The sequence below is a fragment of the Primulina eburnea genome, chromosome 3 (genome assembly GCF_022965805.1).
Source record: "Primulina eburnea isolate SZY01 chromosome 3, ASM2296580v1, whole genome shotgun sequence".
NCBI lineage: Eukaryota > Viridiplantae > Streptophyta > Magnoliopsida > Lamiales > Gesneriaceae > Primulina > Primulina eburnea.
In genome coordinates, this window is record NC_133103.1 from 15,639,638 (window position 1) to 15,661,608 (window position 21,971).

Genomic DNA, 21,971 nt, shown 5'->3' on the forward strand with positions numbered 1-21,971 from the left:
TTGCTTATATCTATTCATAGCATGCACCATTGTGAGAACCCGAATTTCCAGCATTTCAGTAACAATGCAAAATTTCCAGCAGCAGATTAGAATCCAGCAGCAGACTCCCAGCAGACTAGAATTCAGCAGCAGACAACAGATAAAATCCAGCAGCAGAAGAACGAATTACAGCAGACAGTTACTGATGCAGCTTAGACTTGTAACTGAAGTATTAACATGGAATAAAGGCTGTTAATGACAGATTATGGTCATTAATAAGGAGGCTAACAGTCAGATTTTGGCCTATAAATAACACCCTCAAGTCTCTGAAATGGGTTACACAAGCTTTGAGATTATCACTAAAATTTCGAGTTAAGAGAGAGTGCCTTTGTCAAGCAGTAAAAGCCAGTAGTGAGAGCAGCCAAATTCCAGTAGATTTCAACCGAAACTTTATAGCAAATCACTGTATGTGGGCTAACGTTTGATGATTTCTGTTTTAAATCAAAGTATATTCTTGAATCCTGATATCTGATTTCGAAGCACTGAAACTTAGTGAACTAATGGTAGGAATATATATTCTGAACATTACTGATTACTGATTACTGGCCTCAACCCTTAGAGGAGAGAACATATAGGGGACTGATATCAGTTTAGCCATGAAATTCACGAATGCGCTCAGTGCTTACTTGTTAAATTATGATTTCTGAATACCGAATACTGATTCCCGATTACTGATTTCTGAATACTGATTTCTGTTCTGAAATAAAGAGTTTCTGTATATTATGGTATTACTGTTTCTGTTGAAAACGATTTCGAAATGGGGAGTTATTCCCACCCTTTCTTACTGAGTGACAACCATATCACCCACCCATCAAAACATCTTAGATAAGAACGACGAAGAAAGATTAGAAGCAGAGGAGCAGAACCAATTTTGGGGATGGTGAAGAAGAAGACTGTTACTTTCAGTTTTAGATTATATTTTCCGCTGTATCTGTAGAAGCAATGTTATGTCTGTTTTACATTTCCGCTGTAAAACATTAGTGATTCGGGTTTGTATCAAACAATGAATTACTTCGTATTATGAATAAAAAGACTGGTTTCTGAATTTCGTACTTCTGAGGCTCGTTGTTTTCAAATGTAAATTTGAGAGCAACGCCGGTGTCAACTAACCTCCGTTCCGGGACGTGACAACCATAGCCCCATATATAATATAAACACGGATCTTGGTAAGTGTGGTCGACCAGCAATATGACGAGTGGTGGATGGATGGATGGATATATGAATAAGCTGGATGCATTAATTTTGTTACATTTTTCGTCTACATCTATCAACAAGAACAAAGGCAAGTTGGCCAGTTCGTATGAATAAGAAGTGTCTCGCAAAAAGTGAATACCGATTACGCACGTGGGACGACACAAGGTCAGCAATTACCAGTCATACACACAAAATTCGGTCCCCGAGAATTGCAGTTATAGTATCGAAGAAAGCAGAGAGTTTGATACTGAAATCAATTGGGTGGGAGGACTCTTAGTTTTAGTTACTGAAGGCCAAAAGGCAATATCAGATTATTTTGTTTTTCCTTTACATCGGTAACCGGTTGAAAACTTAATTAGAACCATGTCCTCGATTCCATGATCTGAGTGGCAATTTTATAGTTGTTAGATACTAGATGTTGTAAGAGCAGAAAAATGCTCGGAATTGAATGCTTTGGTCGACCAAAAATGTATACTACTTCACTACTGTTCCTCAATTTCATATGTTACAAACTGGAGTATAAGCTTCATAGTACTGCAATCGACATCATTAACACAAAGAACTTCCTTATGGCTGTGTCAACAGATTTAAAATGACGAGAAGATAAAAGTCTTCTCCAAAAAAGTTTTAACAATCCCAACCAAGGAAGTAGTGAACTTGGGCCTTTATGCATGATTCCTTAAAAATATTTCCTTCTTCAGTGGAATCTGTTCAGTCATTTCTTGAGGGATTGTCATTCACTATTAACTTCAAAATAGCAGGCAGGAACTTTTGAAGGCGGATTCAATGACGCCACACATTTAAACTGTTTCAAGGAAATAAATTGTCAATAATCTGATGCCAATCAGTTTTGTTTTCAGAATATATGAAATTTTAGTTGGCAAGAGATGCTCAGTAACACAGTAACTTCTAATATCATCTGTGACGACATTGAATTCAACATGGTGGTACGATGGTAGAACATAATGCAAAAATTAATATATGAACTAGCAGAATCGCGATACCTTGTGGTCCATGTATTTCTTCCAAACTGCTTGAGCCGATGTTTCTGCTCTTAGTTGCAGATAGTGAAGTACAAGGACACATTCTTTCAGTTCAAATGGCTGATAACCTGTATACTGTTGCACCACCCGGCTCTGCAAATTATGTGAATAATTTTTAGCTGATTATTGACACAGACTGTATGGCTGCAGGTTATACGAGAGAAAATATTAAACTGGTGTTCATGAAAATATTATTTCATCAGTCTTCGATGTCTACAACTTACAAGTTTGATGAGGTCAATAAACATTTTGCATATTAACACTTCCCAGTGAGGCATATTTAAACATCTCAACAGAATCACAAGTCTAAAAATTGTGCCAGTAGCCAGTATCAGAATAAATTTTAATGCAAAGATCTGGCTTACCCATGGATGAAAATTTGGCTGAAGAATAAATCTTGATAGAAAGATGGCTGAAGCAGCAAGTTTTGAAGGAATGTATTGGGCACATCGATATTCCAATAAACTTAGCTCGGCAAGATAACAACAAAGAAAGTCGAATTGGAGATGTGAAAACTGAAAGATGGAAAACTTGGTTAGCCTTGTATTAAATATAACAAACCAAAAACAGGATAAAGGGATAACTGATGAATGTCAAGATTCCAACCTACCATGTGTTCGTCTTGAGCCACCCTGGTAAGAATTCTGCTCATTCAACAAAAAGTTAAGTTAGAATGTATAACTTACTCAACAGCTTGTCGGAACATCACAAAAACACAATGATGAAGATTTGAAATTAAAATCATCGGGGAAAAAAGATTTAATAATGGGATACTAACCTGAGAAAAGTTTTAATAGTAGGATTACCCATGTCAAAATCTAGAAACTTCAGAACGTTTCTCTCCATATCCACTACCTGTAATAGCCTAAATTTAGATCACTAGAGTGCAACAATGCCAAATAAGGAATCGGAAACACATGACCGACCTCTTCTTTTGTGTATGTGTTATCTGTAATATAGCAAAAATCTTCAATATGTGGAGGGCTGATTTCTTCAAACTTACTGCCATTTTCATGAACTGTTAAAAAAGAATTTGCAAGAAGTACTACACAGAAAACACAAGTGAATAAGTGCTTACGCTGCAATAAGCATGCAAGATACGCCAAGAATTTGAAGTTTATTCCTGTTAAGGTCATGGTAGGATAGATATCTATCGATGTAGTTTACGGTGAGATAAAGAGTGTCTGAAACAAATTTGTACTCTTCCGCGACCTCCACCAACCAATCAATTAAAACTTCGCGCATAACGGGCTTAATATCCTTTTGAACCTTTTCCATATAATTTGACAAGGGCCTCCTCTTCACCTCCACCTGATAAGTATACCTTCATCAGGTAACAGTAAACATTTCAAGCATAAATAATACTCTTATACTCCTATCAAGAAGATAAACACCACAATATCCTTTTTTGTCATCAATTTTCTTAACAAAAATGTAATGATACAAGTGTGTGAAAATGAAATTGGACAGCATCGTGAGAGATAGAGTGGTAGCCTGGTAGGTATCGATTACACGATACCGGAAAACTACTCCATGTGTAACATGATGTATGAGTCCCATGTGAATATCCGCACATTCGATAGCATTCAACAGTTACACTTCATTGGAAGAGTATATTCTTGTGTAACATATACCAAATCACAGTAAAGAAGCATGGTTGACATCATAGTTGTCAAAGGCGAGCGCCTCTCGCCACCAGGCGTGGGCGTTGCGCCTGTGGCCGTCCCAGGCGCAACGATTCACAAAGGCAAGCCCAGGCACTTGGAAAGGCTCTCGAGGCGCGCCTGAGTTGCTTTTTTAAAAAAAAAATCAGTAACAGAGAAGTTGCATTTTGAAAATGCAACTTCTCCGTTTTTTTTATAGCAACTTAAAATGTAAAATGTCCAACCCAACCCGAAACCCAACTTCTCTGGATGATTGAAGAATTTTAATTGTGTTCCTTATTATTATGAACTTATTAATTATTTGTTGTTTTTTGTGATAATGTGACTTATTTATTTCATATTTTAATATATTATTCTAAGATAAATATATTTTTTAACAAAATAAAAAATGGGCGCCTTGCTTCGGTAAGGCGCGCGCCTCGCCTTGCGCCTCAGGCTCCAGAGCCCTTGTGCGCCTCGGTACGCCTTGCGCCCTTGACAACTATGGTTGACATTAAAAGGTATTTATGCCTATCAAATTTAAACAACTGGAAGTGGAAACATACCCAGCAACATAACGCACATTTACAAAAATCATATATACTGATAACCAGTTTAATCAAGTAGTCAAATTAAATGAGGCGTCCTATAGCTACATAAAATCAAGGGCTCCTGCAACAGGAGAAGTGAAAAAACATATCTCGAGATCTAGTGTCAAATCGTTCCACACCTTCAGTAGCTACAACAAAGAAAATGATAATACTCAGGATCTTTCTCTCTAGATTTCAATGATATCGCTCTTATATGTTGTTAGAATTCGCGGCTTAGGGAGATTTTTTTTTTAACTTCCACGAACTCCGCTGGATTCCTCTCGCGGTCTCACACCGAATCATGATCATGGTAAAGTAAAATTTAACCAATAAAATAAGCACAAAAATTTACCTCCAAAGAATGCAAATGTTGATATATAAGCGAAGCATGGGAAATTATCGGCAATTCATCAGAACCCGCTCTAACACCAACAGCAGCAACATTTACTCCGATTTCATCGTTAACCTTTTCCTCGGCCAAAACTCCAACCTTGGGAGCAGGCTCGGGCTTCCGTTTCCTGGTTTTTCCAGGAGCTGGATTGAGATTCGATGCCTTGTTTGTGAGGTCCCCCAGCACGGGTCGCTTCTCTGTCTCTTTGGGATGCTCTTGTGTCGATTCATATCCTCGTTTACGAGACTCTGGTCTTCTATCGCATAACTGGTTTTCCCTGTCAGCCATGGAAGCTTGCCCCAACATCTAGGGCTTCACTAATTTATTTTTTTGAATGGATTGTTGCCGCCATTACTTACTTGGATTTCGAACAAAAAAATTAAAAAGTAAACTGAAAATATGACAAGTTACCTATATTTAAAGATAAATTATTAATTTAAGAATATAAATCAATTCATGACGAATATATTTAATTATAGTACCGAGTATTAAAAAAATATAATTATAAGTATTTAAATAATTATTTTAAAATATTGATATAACGAATTTATTTAATTATTATATAAAAAATTTATATCATTAGATGATATGATCGGTTGCAGTATTTAAAAGAAGTTGAATAATAATTAAATGTAATTTACTTTTTTTAAATTAATTTAGTTAGATTGAAAACTGAACTATATATTTTGGATTATCAATGTCACTCAGACGTTGACTAACAAATAAGTGCGGAAATAAGTTACATTGACAGATGATAACAAATTAAATAATGACTTGATTATATAAACCGAAAATGAAGAGTATACATTTTTGTTTCTGGATGTTCGAAGAACTCAAGCTCATACGTGAGTCACATCTTGTTCCTTATTGAAGGCTCATATTAAAAAGCTTTCGATAGTGCAAGTAATTTGCAAAATCTCAGTTCAGTTTGTACTTAAACATTGTCAACTGAAAGTCTCTCGATTTTTCCATTTGAAAATAAATATACAAACTTCTTAAACTAAAATTGAAATAAATATACAAGAAAGAAGAATTAGGCATTGTCTTGGTTAGTCGAGCTTCCATCTAAATTATGCATTTAAATCTTTAAATACGGAACCTAGTATTCTTATACCCATCACTGTTGCACAGCCTGCACAATGTCAACCGCCCATTCCGTTAATTGAGTGAGATTGCTGAGCGTAAGGGTGTGTTTTGTCATGGTCATTGGGTGCTAGAAGATTAACCTACATGCATGCTGAAACGGGTCAAATTTTCTGGAAAAGAATGGGAACATAGTGCGTCGCATTTGGAATAAGTAACAGATGAGAAAACAACATGCACAGAACTAACCTTGAAGATTTCTGAATTTGAGCTTGGACGTACATAAGCAGCCAAAATACTCATGTTAAAATCCTGCAATCAACAGCAAGAAACTGGTTGTTGAGGTATGAGATGAAACTTTTTAAGCCATGAAATGCATCAAGAAGGAAAACCTGTGCATTGCACAGCGTAACACGTTGCGAATTCCGAAGAACTGACTGTCATATCACCAAAAAGGTAACTTAAGGAATCTTAGTAGTTTTGGAATGATTACCACAAGCTAGGTAAACACAAAATCATCTTGTTGTTGCACAGAAAAAACAAATGTCATGCCAGCATAAACTTTTGACTTATAATATCCATAACTCCGCAGTACACAAGCAAGCACAAAGGAAATTGTTGTGCATACTTGAACTATCTTGATAATTAGTTGGAACTATCACGAGGAGAAACATATCTACTGAGATCAATCATGCCTTTGGGTATTAATTTAAGTGTTCGCATTGTATTCCAAACTTTATGAAGCTAAGGAATCCGAAGCATTTAACTTGATCTTGAACTTGAGAATATATGACCTGACTTTGATCAAGTAAGGAGACAGCCTAAAAAGACACACACACACATACACAAAGGGGTCGGAACAAGAGAGTAGAATTACCCTGAAAGGATCGCCTCTCAAAGATTGCACAAACATCGATGTCCCTGCCCCTTTACCCTGAAGAAAATAACAAATAACTTTTATCATTTATTCATGATGGAGGTGGTGGTGTAATGCGATAAAACCTTAGAAACACTAAAGAAATGATAATAAAATCATCAGATAGTAAATATGCCACATACTCCATGTAATTGAAGTATGAAGCATGCAACTACCACTTTTCATACCTCTAATGATATATCCCTGAGCCGCCTCCCTGTCTGAGCACAACAAACCCGAACCACATGTTCATCGCAACTTCCACTTATTACATAATCTCTTCCATTCATGTAGTAAGATCGAGTGTAGTTTTGAGAACTTCCTGTAGAAGCTATACCAAAATCCAGATGAAGCCTCCCATCAACAGCTAGCAGCTGCTTTACCTAGCAATAGAATACAACACTTATAATTAACTTGTAGCAGAATTGTAGGTCACAAAGTGTTCTAATACTGATTGTGGCTGTGAATAAATGCTTCTGAACTTTCTTTAAGATAACCAAGGAATAAACAGGTGACATTTCCACTTCAAACTTCAAGTAGCATTTTATCTTCAAATTGCAATAACTGGCCAACTTATTTGATTCTCATGCTGTTGTTTGTACATTGAATCCATATTCTCAATGCAGTTGAGCTTCAGTTACTCAAATCTCATTCCATACCGAACCAGCATTTGTGTCAAACAACGATAAAGGCCTTCTAATAGTGCCATAAAGTATCTGTCAATCAAATAGGAATTCATGAGGGGCACCTAAACTCAAAGCCACTCCACTTAATCCAATCAAAAGAACATTTGACTAAACAAATCTCCAAAATTCAGACCCTCCAGTTTAGACATTTCATTACTAAATAATCTCCGCAGCACTCTGCACATTCCACCACTCTAACTATAGAATGAAACTAAATAATTCTAGACATAAAAAATCATTACCGACTAGCAAATACAAACAGATAACATCATACTGCAAAATATAGGCCTAAGGTAGCAGCTCCATCTCTATTCTCTCTGACCATATGCATCTGAAAGACAATAATCATTTCAATTACTAGTTCTGATGCTATATTCTGTGTGACAAGAAACTTAGAAGCATGGAGACACTTTTCCTTTCAATGTTTTCTTTATCCAAACCCCCAAATCTTGGAAACACGTACATAATATGCCCTTTAGAGTTTTACTTGTTTGCTATCAGACAATATCTTCCAATCCATTCACGCAGAACCAGTTGCTGCTTTAGATACCAATATATCTAATGGCTTTAAATAGCGACAGCAAAATGGATTCAATTACATTGTCTCTACAATACTGTATGCGAAATACGTAGTTAACAAGCATGCAACATTAGTCTTCCACCACCTAACGGGAAAAAAGTTACCTCATTGTCAACAGCCGAAACTAGTAGATAATGATCATCTGGAGAGAAGCAGACCATTACATTCCCCCGAGAACTTGAAGCAGTGTAACAAGGTTGATTTGGTCTCTGTCTCAAATCCCACATCTTAACGTCCTGATCAAAAGACGAAGTGGCAAATAGATATGGGGAATGATTTGAAAACTTGACAACATTAATATGCTCTCGATGCATATCAGCAAAAATCTGTATACGCCTTCCGCTGCTAATATCATATAAAGCAACATGTTTTGAGTATCCACTAGCAAGAAACAATTCATCTGTTGAGTTGATATTAACAGATGTCAACTGGTCAAACTCATCAAATATGACACAACCACGACTGTCATGAATGCCTCCACTTGTGATGGCCATCCTTTGTACGTCGTACAATCTCAACGAACCGTTATCAGAACCAGCAATTAGCTGACATGTAAAGATTCATTTTTTTAGGTGAGGAGACAATAAGGACGCTCAAGTATGAAACTCAAATTGAAGCCAGCAATAATTTACGTCATGCAAGTTAAGGAATGAGTATCACCAAATGAGGACCTCTTGTAGATTATAGTACGAATTTTCACAAAGTCCAAGCACGTGATGAATCTCTTCAAATAGTCAAAAAACACGAATCCATAATTGGCTTACAGACCATGAGAAACAACAGCGATTTATCACAGTGGGAACTTTGGTGAAGCAAAACAAATGTAACCTCATCAGCCTCCTCTAACTAACTGCTTCCTAATAGTTTCAGATATAGAAAAATTATAGTATATTACATTTGATATTGGTTAAAAGATGCAATATATTGAAGATTAAATTACAATACATCCATGAGTATGAAAAGGGCCATATGATTAACCAGAGAATCGGAAGACTTTAGAAATAATATTTTGGAGGAGCAGATCTATTTTAAACTAATGTTAGCGACTGTAGCTGCAGAATGCTGAGAAGATAATGAATGACAGTCTTGGATAATGTTTTGTAGATGCCAAATGGCACTTTCAATGCCGAAAAAAATATGTTTGAAAGCAGATAAGGACAGTGACATACCTTAGAAGGATAATTTTTTAGCCAACATATTCCCAAGACACTATTCATAGCTCCAAGTGATGGAATGTAACTGACAATCTTCTCACTTTCATGGTTTATAACAACAACTTCACCATCTAGGGTTCCAACAGCCATAAGGCTTGAGTCTGATGGATGGTACTCGAATTGCCTAGGACGAAAGTTTCTCCTTTCATCTCTGAATACACTGCCTGTAATGGAGAGTGGATGTAAGCTAGGCCATTCCGAAGATCCCATTTTAGCAGCTGATAAACACCTGGAATAGAAATACTGAGATTTTCCATATGATGAAGAAAACTTTTTTTTCGAGGCATGCGTACAAGGGAAATTTGCTCCGATCTCACGATTCCTCAACACACTAACAACACTTTCTTTATAATTTCGGTTGTACGGTAGGTATTCAAAGTGAAGTGTGAAGACGCTATGGGCTTTTTCCCTGTCTACCTTTCCAATCGGTAAATTATCAAGAACTTTCAGGTTTGGTAATGAAGCTATCATGTATTCTCTATAATGTTTCTCATAACATATTGGAGATGCATGACGAGAAACATATTTCTTTGGCAAAATACATGACATGTTTCTAAAGTTGACCGATCGATCAGATAACAGATCTTCATTCATGCATGTCCTGTGTGCCAAAGGAGATCTGCTATGACAAAACAAAAACGCATTATGATTCTTTAAATATTCCCCTTTTTTAAACAAATACTGAAATAATTTAAGTGCTTGAAAATTTTACATTATTTGGTGGAGATCACAAGGGTCAACAGAATATCCAATTTTAATCATGATTCTTATAATACCAAGCGAGTCTTTGGAAGAGAATCAAACGGATCTATATTTGCAGTAAAATAAGATATTTTGAATTTGTCCCACCCCACCCCCCCCCCCCCACGCACCACAAATTAAAAAAGAAAGGAAACGAAAATGAGGTAAAATTACAAAAGGTATGTCCATTACTTAAGCAACACTTGAAAGTTTTCAGTACCTCACTGTGCATATCTACCAGATCATCCCACCCAAAAGGTCTATTGGGCAAGAGTTCCATAAAACCAAATTCCTGAGGATGACCTGAAAAATCCACTTCACTGTCATCTGAAGAATCTTCATTCATGTTCCCTGTGTCCTGAATTATATAATCATCATCATCACTTATAGCTTCATCTCTGATATTTGATTGTAAATGTGGAAAAACTTCACCGCTAGGCAGAGGCAAGTTCATGTGAAGGGCAAAGTCCATGAAACTTGAACAAATGTCATCATTGTTTTCATTTCCTAATGATGCATGAGAGCCCTTCGTGTCACTATAGGGGACACAGTTTTGAAATCGAAGTTCAGCTAGGGAAGGAAGTTTGGCTAATGCTGCAGTAGTTGTCCACAGGTTTGCGATTCTTGTCTCACACAATGAAAGAAACCTTAAATTTGGCATACAGGAAAAACAATCTTCTCGAAAACTAGTAAGTGAAGCACTGAAATCCAGGTTAAGCGTGCACATCCGCGTAAAGTTTCCAACCATATTGAGTTTTCTGAAATGGGATGATCTTAGGTTTAGGACTTGGCAAGCTAAGCCTCGCTGAGAAAGATACCTGGGAATAAAATTTTATCATAGTGAATGCAGATAACTGGAGCAACGAACCCATTTATTTAGCGGATAAAAAGACATCTACATGGAACAAAAGAGTGTGCTCTTAGTCTCTGATTTATGTGGGTGTAATGGAGACAGTCTACAACATGGGTGAAAATGAAATGCAGCACATGTAAGATAAAACCACACCAATGAAAAATATAGATTTCCTCAAATAGAGAATAATGCAATTTTATATTTGTCACATCAAAAGTAATTAAAAGAAATACTGATATGCCAAAAATCTGTAGCAGGCTCACAACGTAAACTACATACTTCAAAATACAACACTCAAGCAACTTTGCAAGGTCACGAGAATGAGATGTGCTCTTAAAACAATCGCCTCAAATAGAAACTAGAGTTAATGACAAAAGGAACATCAACCATACATCATACAAAAGATGGAGCTCATTGCATGGATTGATAAGACACCTACAGATTCTTAATCGGAAAGTGGTCCGGCCAGCTCCATTTTGGAGGAAAAATAACAAGTCTATAAAGTTTGCTTTGGATCAAGTTTTAGCATTTTTGTTTCTAAGCTAACAGAAAGATAGTCCATGCCTTGTCTCAATTTGTAGTCGCACAATTCCTAGGGTAACTCCATTCGGCCTTAGTAGACGAGAGAAGGCAGAAGTGAATTCTTCATAGCATGAAAGTTGTATTGATATTAAGTAGAAGAATAACCGGGAAGTAGTATAAAGAAACCACCACTTACAGCAAGAAATCTTTTCCAAATGATGAATCATGGATATCGACAAATCGAAGCTTTTTGTTGACAGCATGCAGCAATGGATAGACATATTCACCATTCAGTACACATGAAGGACTATTTACAAAGTCAACTACATCAATCTCAGAAGAATCGATATCTGTTAATAGGTCAAGAAATGGGTAGAAATCGACATCCTTCAAGTCATCTATTGAAACCATGAGGCTTGATACCTCATGGCGGGCTTTCTTGATCTTGGCCTGCATTAGAAAGATATCATGACTGATCAGAATTAGTCTTTGACTGTCAATAATAGGAAAAATGAATAGCCACGGAGTCCAGAAAATACAAAAAGTGAAGTATGGTCCATAATGATTAATTTTTCTAATTACATGACTCTAGTAATACATTTATAAGAGCATACACAACAGAACATATATCTTTCTATAGACAAGAAGTTCCATTATCATATGCATGCATTGATGTTATAAGAGGTTGCAGTAGTCGTGTTAGGAAGCTTTCAGAAAATCCACATAATGAATGAAATAACTCCCTTCAGTCAAATTTATCTTATACAAGGCAATAAAAAGCCTATAAAAGCAAAACATTCCTTTTAGTTTTGGAAGCATTTCTGAATTTCCCATCTCATTTTCTCCAGATCCCTCTAATTAATCAACAGACACAAGAAGCATAATTTTGTGTAGCTAAATTCCGTTCAAAGAAAAGTAAAAGGCGACTTTGAAAATCTTCCTGAACTTTGACATTAGCACATTTTGCAGCTAATGAGCGGCTGTAAAAACTCGATTCACTTGAAGCTTTTAAATACGCTAAATCTCCATCATTCAACATGAGACAGACAGATAATATGGCATGGTGAGACTGCCACTGTTTATGAAATCCCACTCTTCCACAAAGAAGCTCCCGTGCAAAAAGAGTGGTATTTGAAGGGATTTTCCGTGACAAACTAACATCCACAGGAATGTAGACATCAAATAAAAACACAATGGTGTACCAAAAAAATAATAAACCGCAGTTATATAAGACCTTGAATAGCGCTGCCACGACTGACTTGTTCGGCGGAATTTCTAGCCTCTTGCAAGCATCGAAGTACCTGAAAATGGTGCCAAGATACGAACTTTAAAGCTCAATCATGGAATAAAAAAACAGTAGAAGCACCGACAGCATTTTGTTTTTCCCGGACGATAAATTGCTCAATCGCAGTCTTTTATGTATGCACAACAAATCAGGAAACAAATACGAATTTCATAGCCTGTAGATTAATCAACTCAAGTTGCAATTTTGGGAAAACCACTACCTTTTCTCCAAGGTGCCAATATCTGTAGCCATGGCGATGTTCGAGAAATTATTGAAACGAAAACGCTCTTGCGATCATTATTACTCAGACAAAGTCCTAAATGGTTTCTGGGCGATTCTTGTATTTTGGTTCTTCAATTGGTGTGAATGACAATTTTTAATGAAATTCCCATTTACCCCCTTGTGTTATTATTGATATGGCCTTTAAGTCCTATAACTATCCTAAAGTATAATTTATAATACATAATAAAAAAAAATACTCTTGTAAGATTACAAATGAATCAAATATCGATATTTGTAACTAAGAATGTATTGCGGCTCCCATCGAATCACTACACAAAAAAAAAAAAAAAACGATTAGATTAACGATGGTTATAAAATATACCGTCGATATAAAAACGACGGTTTTTAATAAAATCGTCCCTAAACGTAACAACTGTTTATCATATAATCGTTGTAATTATTGTGATTGTTCGAACAAACCCGTTGCCAAAAACAACATTTATATTGAAGTCCGTCGCGCAATGAGTGTTTTACCCGCCATGTGCGACGGTATAATACAAGACCGTCGAATATGATGTTTGTAGACGATCGCTAGTAGCGACGGTTTTATACTACCGTCGCCTCTCTTCTCTGGTAGTAGCGAAACTGTATCGATTTTTTCGCAGTTTCGGTATTTTTACTTTGTGCGAACACTTTTTCGGTGATTTAGAGATTTGGGTATGTTGTAATTGAAACCTAGACTATTTTTGAGCCAAGCCCCGCCGTTGTTCCCAACCATTTCCGGTCTGTTGCCGCCGTATTTCGAGCTGTTCCGGTGCGCACGACCACTGTTTGAAATCCCGGATCGATTTTGCTTCGGTCTTGTACATTTTAGCTCAATTTCCAGCTCAATATTACGAGTGTTACAGGCTGCCTCGTGGGTAAAGTTTTTTCCTCTTCCAGTTAATAATTTCGATTATGATTTACGCGGAATCTTTGGGATAGTTGGCTGTTTGTGTTATTCGGATCTGTGTTTTGGGATAGTCAAAGTACAGTGGAAGTTTTTTTAATTTTTTTAAAAATTGAGAACTTATACCTTTTAAATGTTTCAAAATTTCCCAAAAATATATAATTATTGAAGTAGGAGACCCGGCATCCCGCAATGAGCTAATATCGTGAAAAAGTTGAATTGAAGTGAAAGCATGTCTTACGTTTTTGTATTTAGAATCGAGTTAATAGTATTTAGCTAAAAAATGTTTACATGCATGAGAATATAAAGCATGCATATAACTTGGTGTGAAACAACCAAAGATTTGGTGTTATCTTACTATTTTATAATATTTCTCTCTTGCTCGATTGATGATTAGGTGTGTGGAAATGTCAATGAATGCAGTAGAGGAAGAACCAAAGAAAAAATCTGAACCTAAATTAGTGAAGCTGGAGAGATCATTCAAACTGGTATTCTTTCTTGCTCTGTAACTGAGGGGCGTCTTGTACATGGCTGGGATGAGGTATCACTTGTGGAATATGATTTACTTACAAAATAACTTTATGAAAGCTACCAAAACTGAGAATTTTATAGATTTGTATTTTTCAATTGAGACATCCGATATTTGAATTCATTTCTTTCCTGCGTGGTAGATTCTTGCCGTAATCCAAAAGTGCACCATAGTTGCCGTCAAAGGTTTATTTGCGCTACTGGTGTGTAGTATGTGCGACATTATAGAAGTTAACAATTTATTATATACAGGCTGAACAGTGGGTCAATAACATGAGTGCATCCTCAGTAAATGATAAATCTGCTGCGGTGGAATTGGAAGGGCGGCCTGCTAGGTAAGTACACATCATCACAGTGAAGTTTATAGTATAGCCTGGTGAATTTTATAAGTGTAGAACAACAGCTTTAAAATTTTTTAGGCTTGGTATTGGCGCGACAGTTCCCAGAGAGTCCAAACCTATGCTATCAAATGATCCTGTTGAAAGAAAATTGCTTGCCAAGTTAAATGCCAACAAAAGAAAAGTCATTGAGAGAGTTGATACGGGGCCGTCTACAAGAAATAGAGATTTGGATGAAGAAAGTGAGGAAGATGAGTCAGAGAGTAAAACCAAGATGTTTGGGAAAAAGAGACCCGTGAGTTTAACGTCAACTGTTACGGCAAAAAGGAAGCATGTGCAGGCATAGTTGAGAACTTGTGTAAGGTAGCAAACTAGCACGGGTTCCCGAAACTTCGGGTAGTTTGATGATGATTAATAAATTATAATACGACTTGATTCAATTGAAAAGTTTAATGAATGTGAAAACCTATTTGGAATTGAAGTCTGATTCAGAAATAATTATTCTCTGATGTCTCGAGGTTAGGAACATTTAACTTTTTTTTATTTAAGATGATGAAATCTGCAGTTGTTACTCATCGATATATATTGAACAAAACTCTGGGTTAACGTGGTGGCCTGTAATTAAGTTATGTAAGTAAATTACACTAGATAAAACATGTATCACATGTTCGATCTAGAAGATGTTAGCACGATGAATCAAATTTATAATCAAATGGTCGAGCGTTTTATATATGGGAATAGTCCATCCTCCTGACCCGGGCACTATCCACGGCTCGGCTCCATGGCCCGGGACATCCCGGACATTATCCATGACCTATGATATTCCCGAGGTATCATATATTTTGCCGAGGAGATGATCACGTGTCCATTTCCTATTTTAGATTATTGATTTTCTTGTTTAGGGACTCTTACTGATTCAAGTACAAATTAAATTGTTTCTTTGTTTACTCCTTTTTTTGGATCATGAAAATATGAACAAGTGAATTGCTGACTTTTTACACATGTTAGCAGGATATGGGAAAATGCCGGAATATGAAAATATATTTACTGATTTTGTTCTTGGTCTGGTGCAAAACAAACACAAACAGAGACCTCCTGCAGCGTAGCATCGTGGAAACAAGTAAATCTTTGTACATCCTTTTTTAGCAGGTGTTACTTGAGACTTTTGCTTACAACCGGGTGTGCTAGTGTAATGTGACAAAAATCTGAGTGCACAACACCCTGTATAGGCAGTAATTTTCTAGTTTGCACTGACTGGACTTTAGCTAGTTATGGAATCAGTGCTCGGTGGTCATTGGTTGAATGAGGCGCAGACAAGTTGATTTTGAATCTGTTGAGTTAAAGTTATATCGAAACCTTATTAGCCCGCCAAACGGGCCGGGGATCACCGTATCCTTGTTATTCAGTCTTTGGATTTTCACCCGAAAGTACTCCAAAATCAAAATGCAATTCAAAAGTTAATTTAAATTCCAAAAACTCAAAAGACAATAAAAATAAAAAGAATCCCACGCATGCATCAACTCAAATTTAGAGCTTTTGCATTAACAAATATGGTGACATTCAATTCGTCAGACCCCCAATGTCTAGTTGGTCGGCCAACTACCGTAACCACTGTCAAGTCCACCAAGCCCCGAACCTCTACTATTAATAACGCCAGTAGCATATGGAAGCATCGAAGCGGCAGCGGAACTCGGTCCGCTCGAAAATATAGCCACGGGGTTTAGTATATCCTGGAAATTATCATGAGTATTGGGACCTCGACTCCTTGCATTTGTATCATTACTAGTAGCTATTTGAATTGATTCGTTGATCCCGAGGTGGGGATTGAAACAAGGGGAAACATTACCAAGTCCATGTGACCACACATCAAAAGAGGGTGCACCATGAATACTTGATCCAACCATAACAGGATAACCCTTGAGAGACTCGTTTTTCTGTATCAAGGAGTCATAGTAATCAAACGAATGCTGGGAATTCGCATGCATATGGATTCCCTTGTGCACCATGTCTTCAAATTTTTTCTTGAGGTCCAACATGGCTTCCTTCAAGATTGAAAGTTGGGTGTAGTTGAGTCCATCAACGCAAGGAGGAAACTGGGGAGCCATATGGCCTGCTGTTTTCGTGATCTTATCAAGCTCTTCCCCGCGGTTTCTTTCTGCTTTCAGCATGCTTTCAACTTGGACCAGCTCCAAGTTTCGTTCACGGATAGCAGAGTTACGGTGAGACTCGACGACAAGCTCATGATTTGCGGCAGTGTTATTATTTTGCCGAGGAGATGTCCCGTTGAGAAACTTGTTGACAACGTTTTCTACGTTCGGGTGGCCGAAACTATAAACCTTCTCCGCAGGTGAGAAGATGATTATGGCGGCTTCCACCCCGCATAGAACGCAGAGTTCGCTAGCTTTCTTGAACAGACCTACACGACGTTTCGAGAAAGTAACCTGCAAATTACTTTGGTTCTCCATCTTCGCCATTCTCACCTTCCTACGGCCATTGCTTTTTCTTGGTGGTGCTTGGCTTGATGAACTCATGAATATATTTTTGTTTGTGAAAAAATGAGGAAAATCAATGTAAAAGTTGCTCTTTTTGTCTTCAAGAAGAATAGGGTATTTATAGGAAGTGTGTATTTATGGTTTAAGGATCTTGTCTTCTTTCTTGGCATTGGTACGTTGGTGCAATTAATTCAATGGATTGAGAGTATAACATTTGAAACATTTTGTTTTTACATAGATATTAAGTTTGTTTCACAATACAATCTTCGTATTAGTGTCTTGTTCCTAGAAAATCTACACAAGTAAATGATATGCATTAGTAAAATAAGTTTTAACATAAATGAAACAACCGACTTGCAATCTCAAAGTTCTAAATTTAAAATTTTGTAACATCTTATACACGCACAAATTCAAAATGTGCGAGCAAATATGCCAAGAAAATTAATTAATAAAGGTGTAGTATGTACATAGCATGATTCTCCCTTTCATATTCATTCAAGAATCACATGTATATGTTATCTCCCAAAGTAGAAACAATATAGCAAAATATTTTATTGGTTTGATTGTACAACAAAAAGGAGATTTTAAATGATGCATTTCATTTAATCATTCTCTCAAAATGACAATTTATTTATCTCCAATCAAACGACGATATGCTAAACTGTTCAGAAAATGCAGGACTTCATGTTGTGAAAGCGAGAAAATTTTAGAAACACAGCGCCATGGAGTGCACCTAAACATAGAGCTGGGGAGACGAGGCATGAGACTGCGTTGTAAAATGGTAGCCGGCACACGCTGTGTTTTTTATGAAAATCGTTTTTTTAAACTGATTATCGGATCACTTTTTTTAGAAGGCGCAAACATTCTCTAAAAATGATAAATTAAATTTAACTTTATTCTCGAGATTCATCCGTATATTATGTTCCATACAATGGGTTACTCTCTGGAAATACATGTTTCCAGTTAGTTTTTTCGGAGGTATATGTATGTTTCATATAGAAATATTATTTTTGTTATTGGGATTTAGAAATCAGTGTAACTTGGAATTTTAAATCATTTTCTGTTCTTTAGTAAGAACGTCGTCTTTCTTGTCACCAAAAAGAATCTCCATGGAACCTTATTACTAATTCAAATAGATCATTTAGATACAAACTGCGTCGAAGAAGTTCAAAAAACAATTCTCGTTTTCATCTAACAGTAAAATAAAGTGAGTTTGGAGCTCCTTTTAGAAAGTTCCATACATTAAAAGAATTCTAGGCAATATATACAAAGAATCTTTTCAATTGTTTCAATCCCCTCTTGCCAGTTAAGAAAACCAATATATCACCATCTTCTGCCGAGTGTGTCATGTGGATTTGAAGAGCAGTAACCAACGCAGCATCCAAATAATCAGCTTCAGGTGCCTTAGTAAAGCGTAGTTCAACATGAAATCTCCTTCCACGTATTTTAAAAATTGGAGCAAGAGTCGAAAGAATTGCTGAACTTCTCCGCATCAAGTGTGGCACTAGAAATAAGCAACTTGAAGTTAGGGAGAGACCGAGCGATATCCTTAACTAAGCCAAAGAGGAAATCTGTCGAGACTGTTCTTTCGTGGGCTTCATCCACCATCACCACACTGTAACTTGCAAGTTCAGGATCACCAAGAAATTCACCCAATAACATTCCATCTGTCATGTATTTTAGGATTGTGTTTTTGGCATCCCATTTCATGAGAAACTCGGGAAGCGACATTCATTGCAGAAACACGGCTTGGCTGGGTACATCCAATTTTTCCATGCTTGCTGGCCTGTATCCTGCCTCATGGAGGAATTGTGCTATCTGTGCAGTTTTTCCTGAACCGATCTCCCCAACAATCACAAGAATCTGATGATCATGAATAGCTTGGAGCAACTTCTCCCTATAGGGATAAATTGGTAGAGCTTTTCTGTCATTTTGAAGTTTTTCAAAAGCTGATTTTGCAGAGATGCCTCCGCTAATTCACGAGATCCTTCCTCAACATTCACACCCTCCATAACTGATGCTTTTACGAAATCTATTTTTGGTTTTCAAAAGACAATCACTGTGAGAAAACAGGGGACAACCGTGTTTTCTTTTATGTTGCGGCTTTTTTAATGCCATAACATGTTATTCCAAGGGATTTGATGTGGCTGGTGGAGCAACAGTGAGGATATTTAGTATTTGAGTCGATTTGTGTAGGAGTCCCCAGATATCTATATATATTATACTAGTTTAATACATTTGTCGGGAAGATGTCCGGTTCAGCTAGGGATGGCAATGGACCGGGACGGGGGCGGGTTTGCCATCCCTATCCCCAGGGGCGGATTTAGTGTAGGGCGAACGGGGGTCACGGCCCCCCTAAAAAATTTAAAAAAAAATTTTAGTATATATTAATTTTTTTTAAACTAAATATATAAACAGATATATATATACATGGCCCCCCCAAAATGAATGATACGTCCATGTATCTCAGTGGCTAAAGTCAATTATAACGTTTGCACCATCCGATTTCGAAACCTGATCCCTCTTTTTTTTCTTTTTTTGGCTTAGCGACGGTTGTGACGGAAACCGTCGCAAAATCCGCGACGATTTCTTATAACCGTCGCCATATAGCGACGGTTGTTGAGAAAACCGTCGTAAAATAAACTAAGCGGCCCCCCCAGTGTCGAAATCCTAGATCCGCTCCTGCCCATCCCTATCCCCGAATTCCATCCCCACCCCCTCCCCGTCCCCATCCCCGCTTTTTCGGGTTCGGGGAACTTCGGGGATCAACATCTCATCCCCGTCCTCATCTCCGTTTCAAAAATATTAATATGGCAAGACGACGATGATGGATTCGAAGATTTTCTCAAACCAAAATTTATTATTATCTATTATTATTAGAGATAATATTAATATTAATAACAATATCAATATTAATAATAATAATATTATTAATATTTTACAAAACAATATTATTATTATATTATTAATACTAATAATACTATTATTTTATTATTGAAATTATTTTCGGGGCGGGTTCGGGGATTTCGGGGATGGGGATAATAATCTCATACCCGCCTCGAACTACATCGGGGATTTAAAAAAATCCCCGAACCCGAAACCAAAACCGAAAAAATCGGGGATCTCCATCCCCGTTTCGGGTTTTCCCCGCGGGGCCCCAAACCCGTGGGGAAAATTGCCATCCCTATGTGCAGCTGTATTGTGAAGTTTTTAATCTTTTTATGTTGTTTTGGATTGTTTATGATATGTTGCTCAGAAAAGGGGTTCATCTTCTCCTCTGTGGTAGGATTCCTACATCGCTGCATTGCCACAGCAAACCATTTCTCTTGATTTACACAACCTTCCATGTCATATGCTTCAGGGATTCTATATGCATTGGTGTCATCAGATGCTTCTGTCCGCTTTTTAACAGAGAGGGCAACGAAGCTTTCTTGACAACACGATCACGTACTGGACAACTATGGGTTGCGAGTAACTTAACAGAGACATCAATTTGTCAGAAACCCAACTAGTTAAATCACCCATCCCAAAATATAACGGTGAAATATAAAGAAATAAATAATTTTCCTAAACTTTTGGAGTAAATCTTTGATTTGTTTCTTCTATCATTAGGATAATATTACCCAACTTTTGTAAAATATATTCATACTTAAAAATACAATTTTTTTTAAAAAAAAATTGCTGAAATCTATAAATTATTGTTACATAGAATTATTGAAAAAGTTGAAAACTTTACATAGATATACTACAATGGGAGGTTGAATTATCACATTTTAAATTTAATAATGATTATAATTCGACGACGTCAGTACACTTTAATTTTCTTTATGTCAAATAATATTTATGTGATTTTTAGATATTATAATATTAGTAAAAAATAAAATTCACATTATTTTTATAATAGTTTTTATGTTAGAGGTTATATAATTATTAAAAAAATCAAAAATATAGATAAAAATAATGAATTGTTAATAAAAATAAAGATTGTTTTTAGGCCAATCTAAAATTGCTTGGTGACCATATATAGTTAATTGTGTTCTTGTATTATATAATAATAATATAGATAATAATGTCACCATTTTTGAAATGTCACGTATTATATAATTTTGTGATTTTTTAATTATGAATTTCGGATTATAATTATAAATTTCCTTTACAATTAGGCCGATAGACTCTTATTATGTATAGTATTAGTATAATAGTGTAATATGTAGATGCCAATGAAAAAGTCAATCCAAGCACCAACCCGGGAATTTCTTATGTATAGTTTATTAATGACTTGATTAGTCAGTAAAATTCATGATTTTTCAATTTCTTATTTTTCCGATTTCTAATTTAAATAATCCCAACACATATGTTTCTTGATTTGTCTGATTTTAATTTTGGTATTTCAAAAGACTAATATTGTGCATCCAAAATCTTTCAAAACAAAGATTCTTCATTCTCTTTAAACCCTTTGATTTTCGAGCACCAAACATCACCATGAATATGATGAATTTGTAAATCAAAAGGCAACATTTCTTCCTTGCAAACATTCCCATAAGTTACTCTTTTTTATAATTTAATTTACAATACTGATGCTTCATTGATCCAAGGCAAATTTATATTTTAAATTCTTATACATATATTCAAAATATCGAAATTAAAATATACTATATTTGT

General features: G+C 36.3%; 5 protein-coding genes across 8 annotated transcripts in view; 2 read left to right on the plus strand and 3 right to left on the minus strand.

The window, feature by feature from the left end:
- Positions 1 to 1,674: 1,674 nt before the first annotated feature.
- On the minus strand, positions 1,675 to 5,260 carry LOC140828322 (putative cyclin-A3-1). Of its 2 annotated transcripts, none has more exons than XM_073191310.1 (8): positions 4,862 to 5,260; positions 3,355 to 3,587; positions 3,203 to 3,278; positions 3,055 to 3,131; positions 2,887 to 2,920; positions 2,642 to 2,791; positions 2,238 to 2,369; positions 1,675 to 2,038 (listed from the first exon to the last, which is right to left on the minus strand). In XM_073191310.1, the coding sequence occupies exons 1-8, from the start codon at positions 5,204 to 5,206 to the stop codon at positions 1,967 to 1,969; spliced, it is 1,119 nt and encodes a 372-aa protein (XP_073047411.1). In that variant the 5' UTR covers positions 5,207 to 5,260; the 3' UTR covers positions 1,675 to 1,966. The 2 variants fall into 2 exon arrangements, with proteins under 2 accessions (XP_073047411.1, XP_073047412.1); XM_073191311.1 differs by having other exon boundaries at positions 3,055 to 3,127; positions 3,199 to 3,278.
- A 395-nt stretch (positions 5,261 to 5,655) lies between these two features.
- LOC140826930 (protein DWD HYPERSENSITIVE TO UV-B 1-like) lies at positions 5,656 to 13,143 on the minus strand. The gene is given in 11 exon segments (XM_073189480.1): positions 5,656 to 6,126; positions 6,233 to 6,295; positions 6,861 to 6,917; positions 7,088 to 7,282; positions 8,270 to 8,710; positions 9,335 to 9,973; positions 9,975 to 9,998; positions 10,341 to 10,938; positions 11,692 to 11,945; positions 12,730 to 12,796; positions 13,001 to 13,143. Coding segments are annotated over 11 exon segments (2,454 nt in total). The 5' UTR covers positions 13,033 to 13,143; the 3' UTR covers positions 5,656 to 6,042.
- A 602-nt stretch (positions 13,144 to 13,745) lies between these two features.
- LOC140826935 (uncharacterized) overlaps positions 13,746 to 21,971 on the plus strand; it is a 36,747-nt gene continuing 28,521 nt past the window's right edge. The window contains exon 1 of one of the 2 annotated variants that reach the window (XM_073189493.1): positions 13,746 to 13,922. Coding sequence is in view for 1 of the 2 variants with exons in the window: in XM_073189489.1 (XP_073045590.1) it covers positions 14,341 to 14,348 (8 nt within the window). In the remaining variant the exon portion in view is untranslated. Of the gene's footprint in view, positions 13,923 to 14,284; positions 14,349 to 21,971 lie in introns of those variants that run through there. The other variant, XM_073189489.1, reaches the window with a different exon arrangement.
- LOC140826936 (uncharacterized) lies at positions 13,901 to 15,374 on the plus strand. Of its 2 annotated transcripts, XM_073189495.1 has the most exons (4): positions 13,901 to 13,918; positions 14,349 to 14,439; positions 14,732 to 14,814; positions 14,899 to 15,373. In XM_073189495.1, exons 2-4 carry the CDS (start codon positions 14,359 to 14,361, stop codon positions 15,161 to 15,163), a joined length of 429 nt encoding a protein of 142 aa, XP_073045596.1. In that variant the 5' UTR covers positions 13,901 to 13,918; positions 14,349 to 14,358; the 3' UTR covers positions 15,164 to 15,373. The 2 variants fall into 2 exon arrangements, with proteins under 2 accessions (XP_073045596.1, XP_073045595.1); XM_073189494.1 differs by lacking the exon at positions 13,901 to 13,918 and having other exon boundaries at positions 14,312 to 14,439; positions 14,899 to 15,374.
- Positions 15,679 to 17,456, minus strand: LOC140828324 (agamous-like MADS-box protein AGL29). Its single transcript, XM_073191312.1, has one exon. It carries the CDS (start codon positions 17,346 to 17,348, stop codon positions 16,401 to 16,403), a length of 948 nt encoding a protein of 315 aa, XP_073047413.1. The 5' UTR covers positions 17,349 to 17,456; the 3' UTR covers positions 15,679 to 16,400.

Coding starts and splice junctions, on each gene's coding strand:
- LOC140828322 (XM_073191310.1), bottom strand. CDS start 5,206: ATGTTGGGGCAAGCTTCCATGGCTGACAGGGAAAACCAGTTATGCGAT. Junction 2,792..2,886: donor TGGCTCAAGACGAACACATG/GTAGGTTGGAAT, acceptor TCCATCTTTCAG/TTTTCACATCTCCAATTCGA. Junction 2,039..2,237: donor AGAAATACATGGACCACAAG/GTATCGCGATTC, acceptor TCCTTGAAACAG/TTTAAATGTGTGGCGTCATT.
- LOC140826936 (XM_073189494.1), top strand. CDS start 14,341: ATGATTAGGTGTGTGGAAATGTCAATGAATGCAGTAGAGGAAGAACCA. Junction 14,440..14,731: donor TGGAGAGATCATTCAAACTG/GTATTCTTTCTT, acceptor TATTATATACAG/GCTGAACAGTGGGTCAATAA. Junction 14,815..14,898: donor TTGGAAGGGCGGCCTGCTAG/GTAAGTACACAT, acceptor AAAATTTTTTAG/GCTTGGTATTGGCGCGACAG.
- LOC140828324 (XM_073191312.1), bottom strand. CDS start 17,348: ATGAGTTCATCAAGCCAAGCACCACCAAGAAAAAGCAATGGCCGTAGG.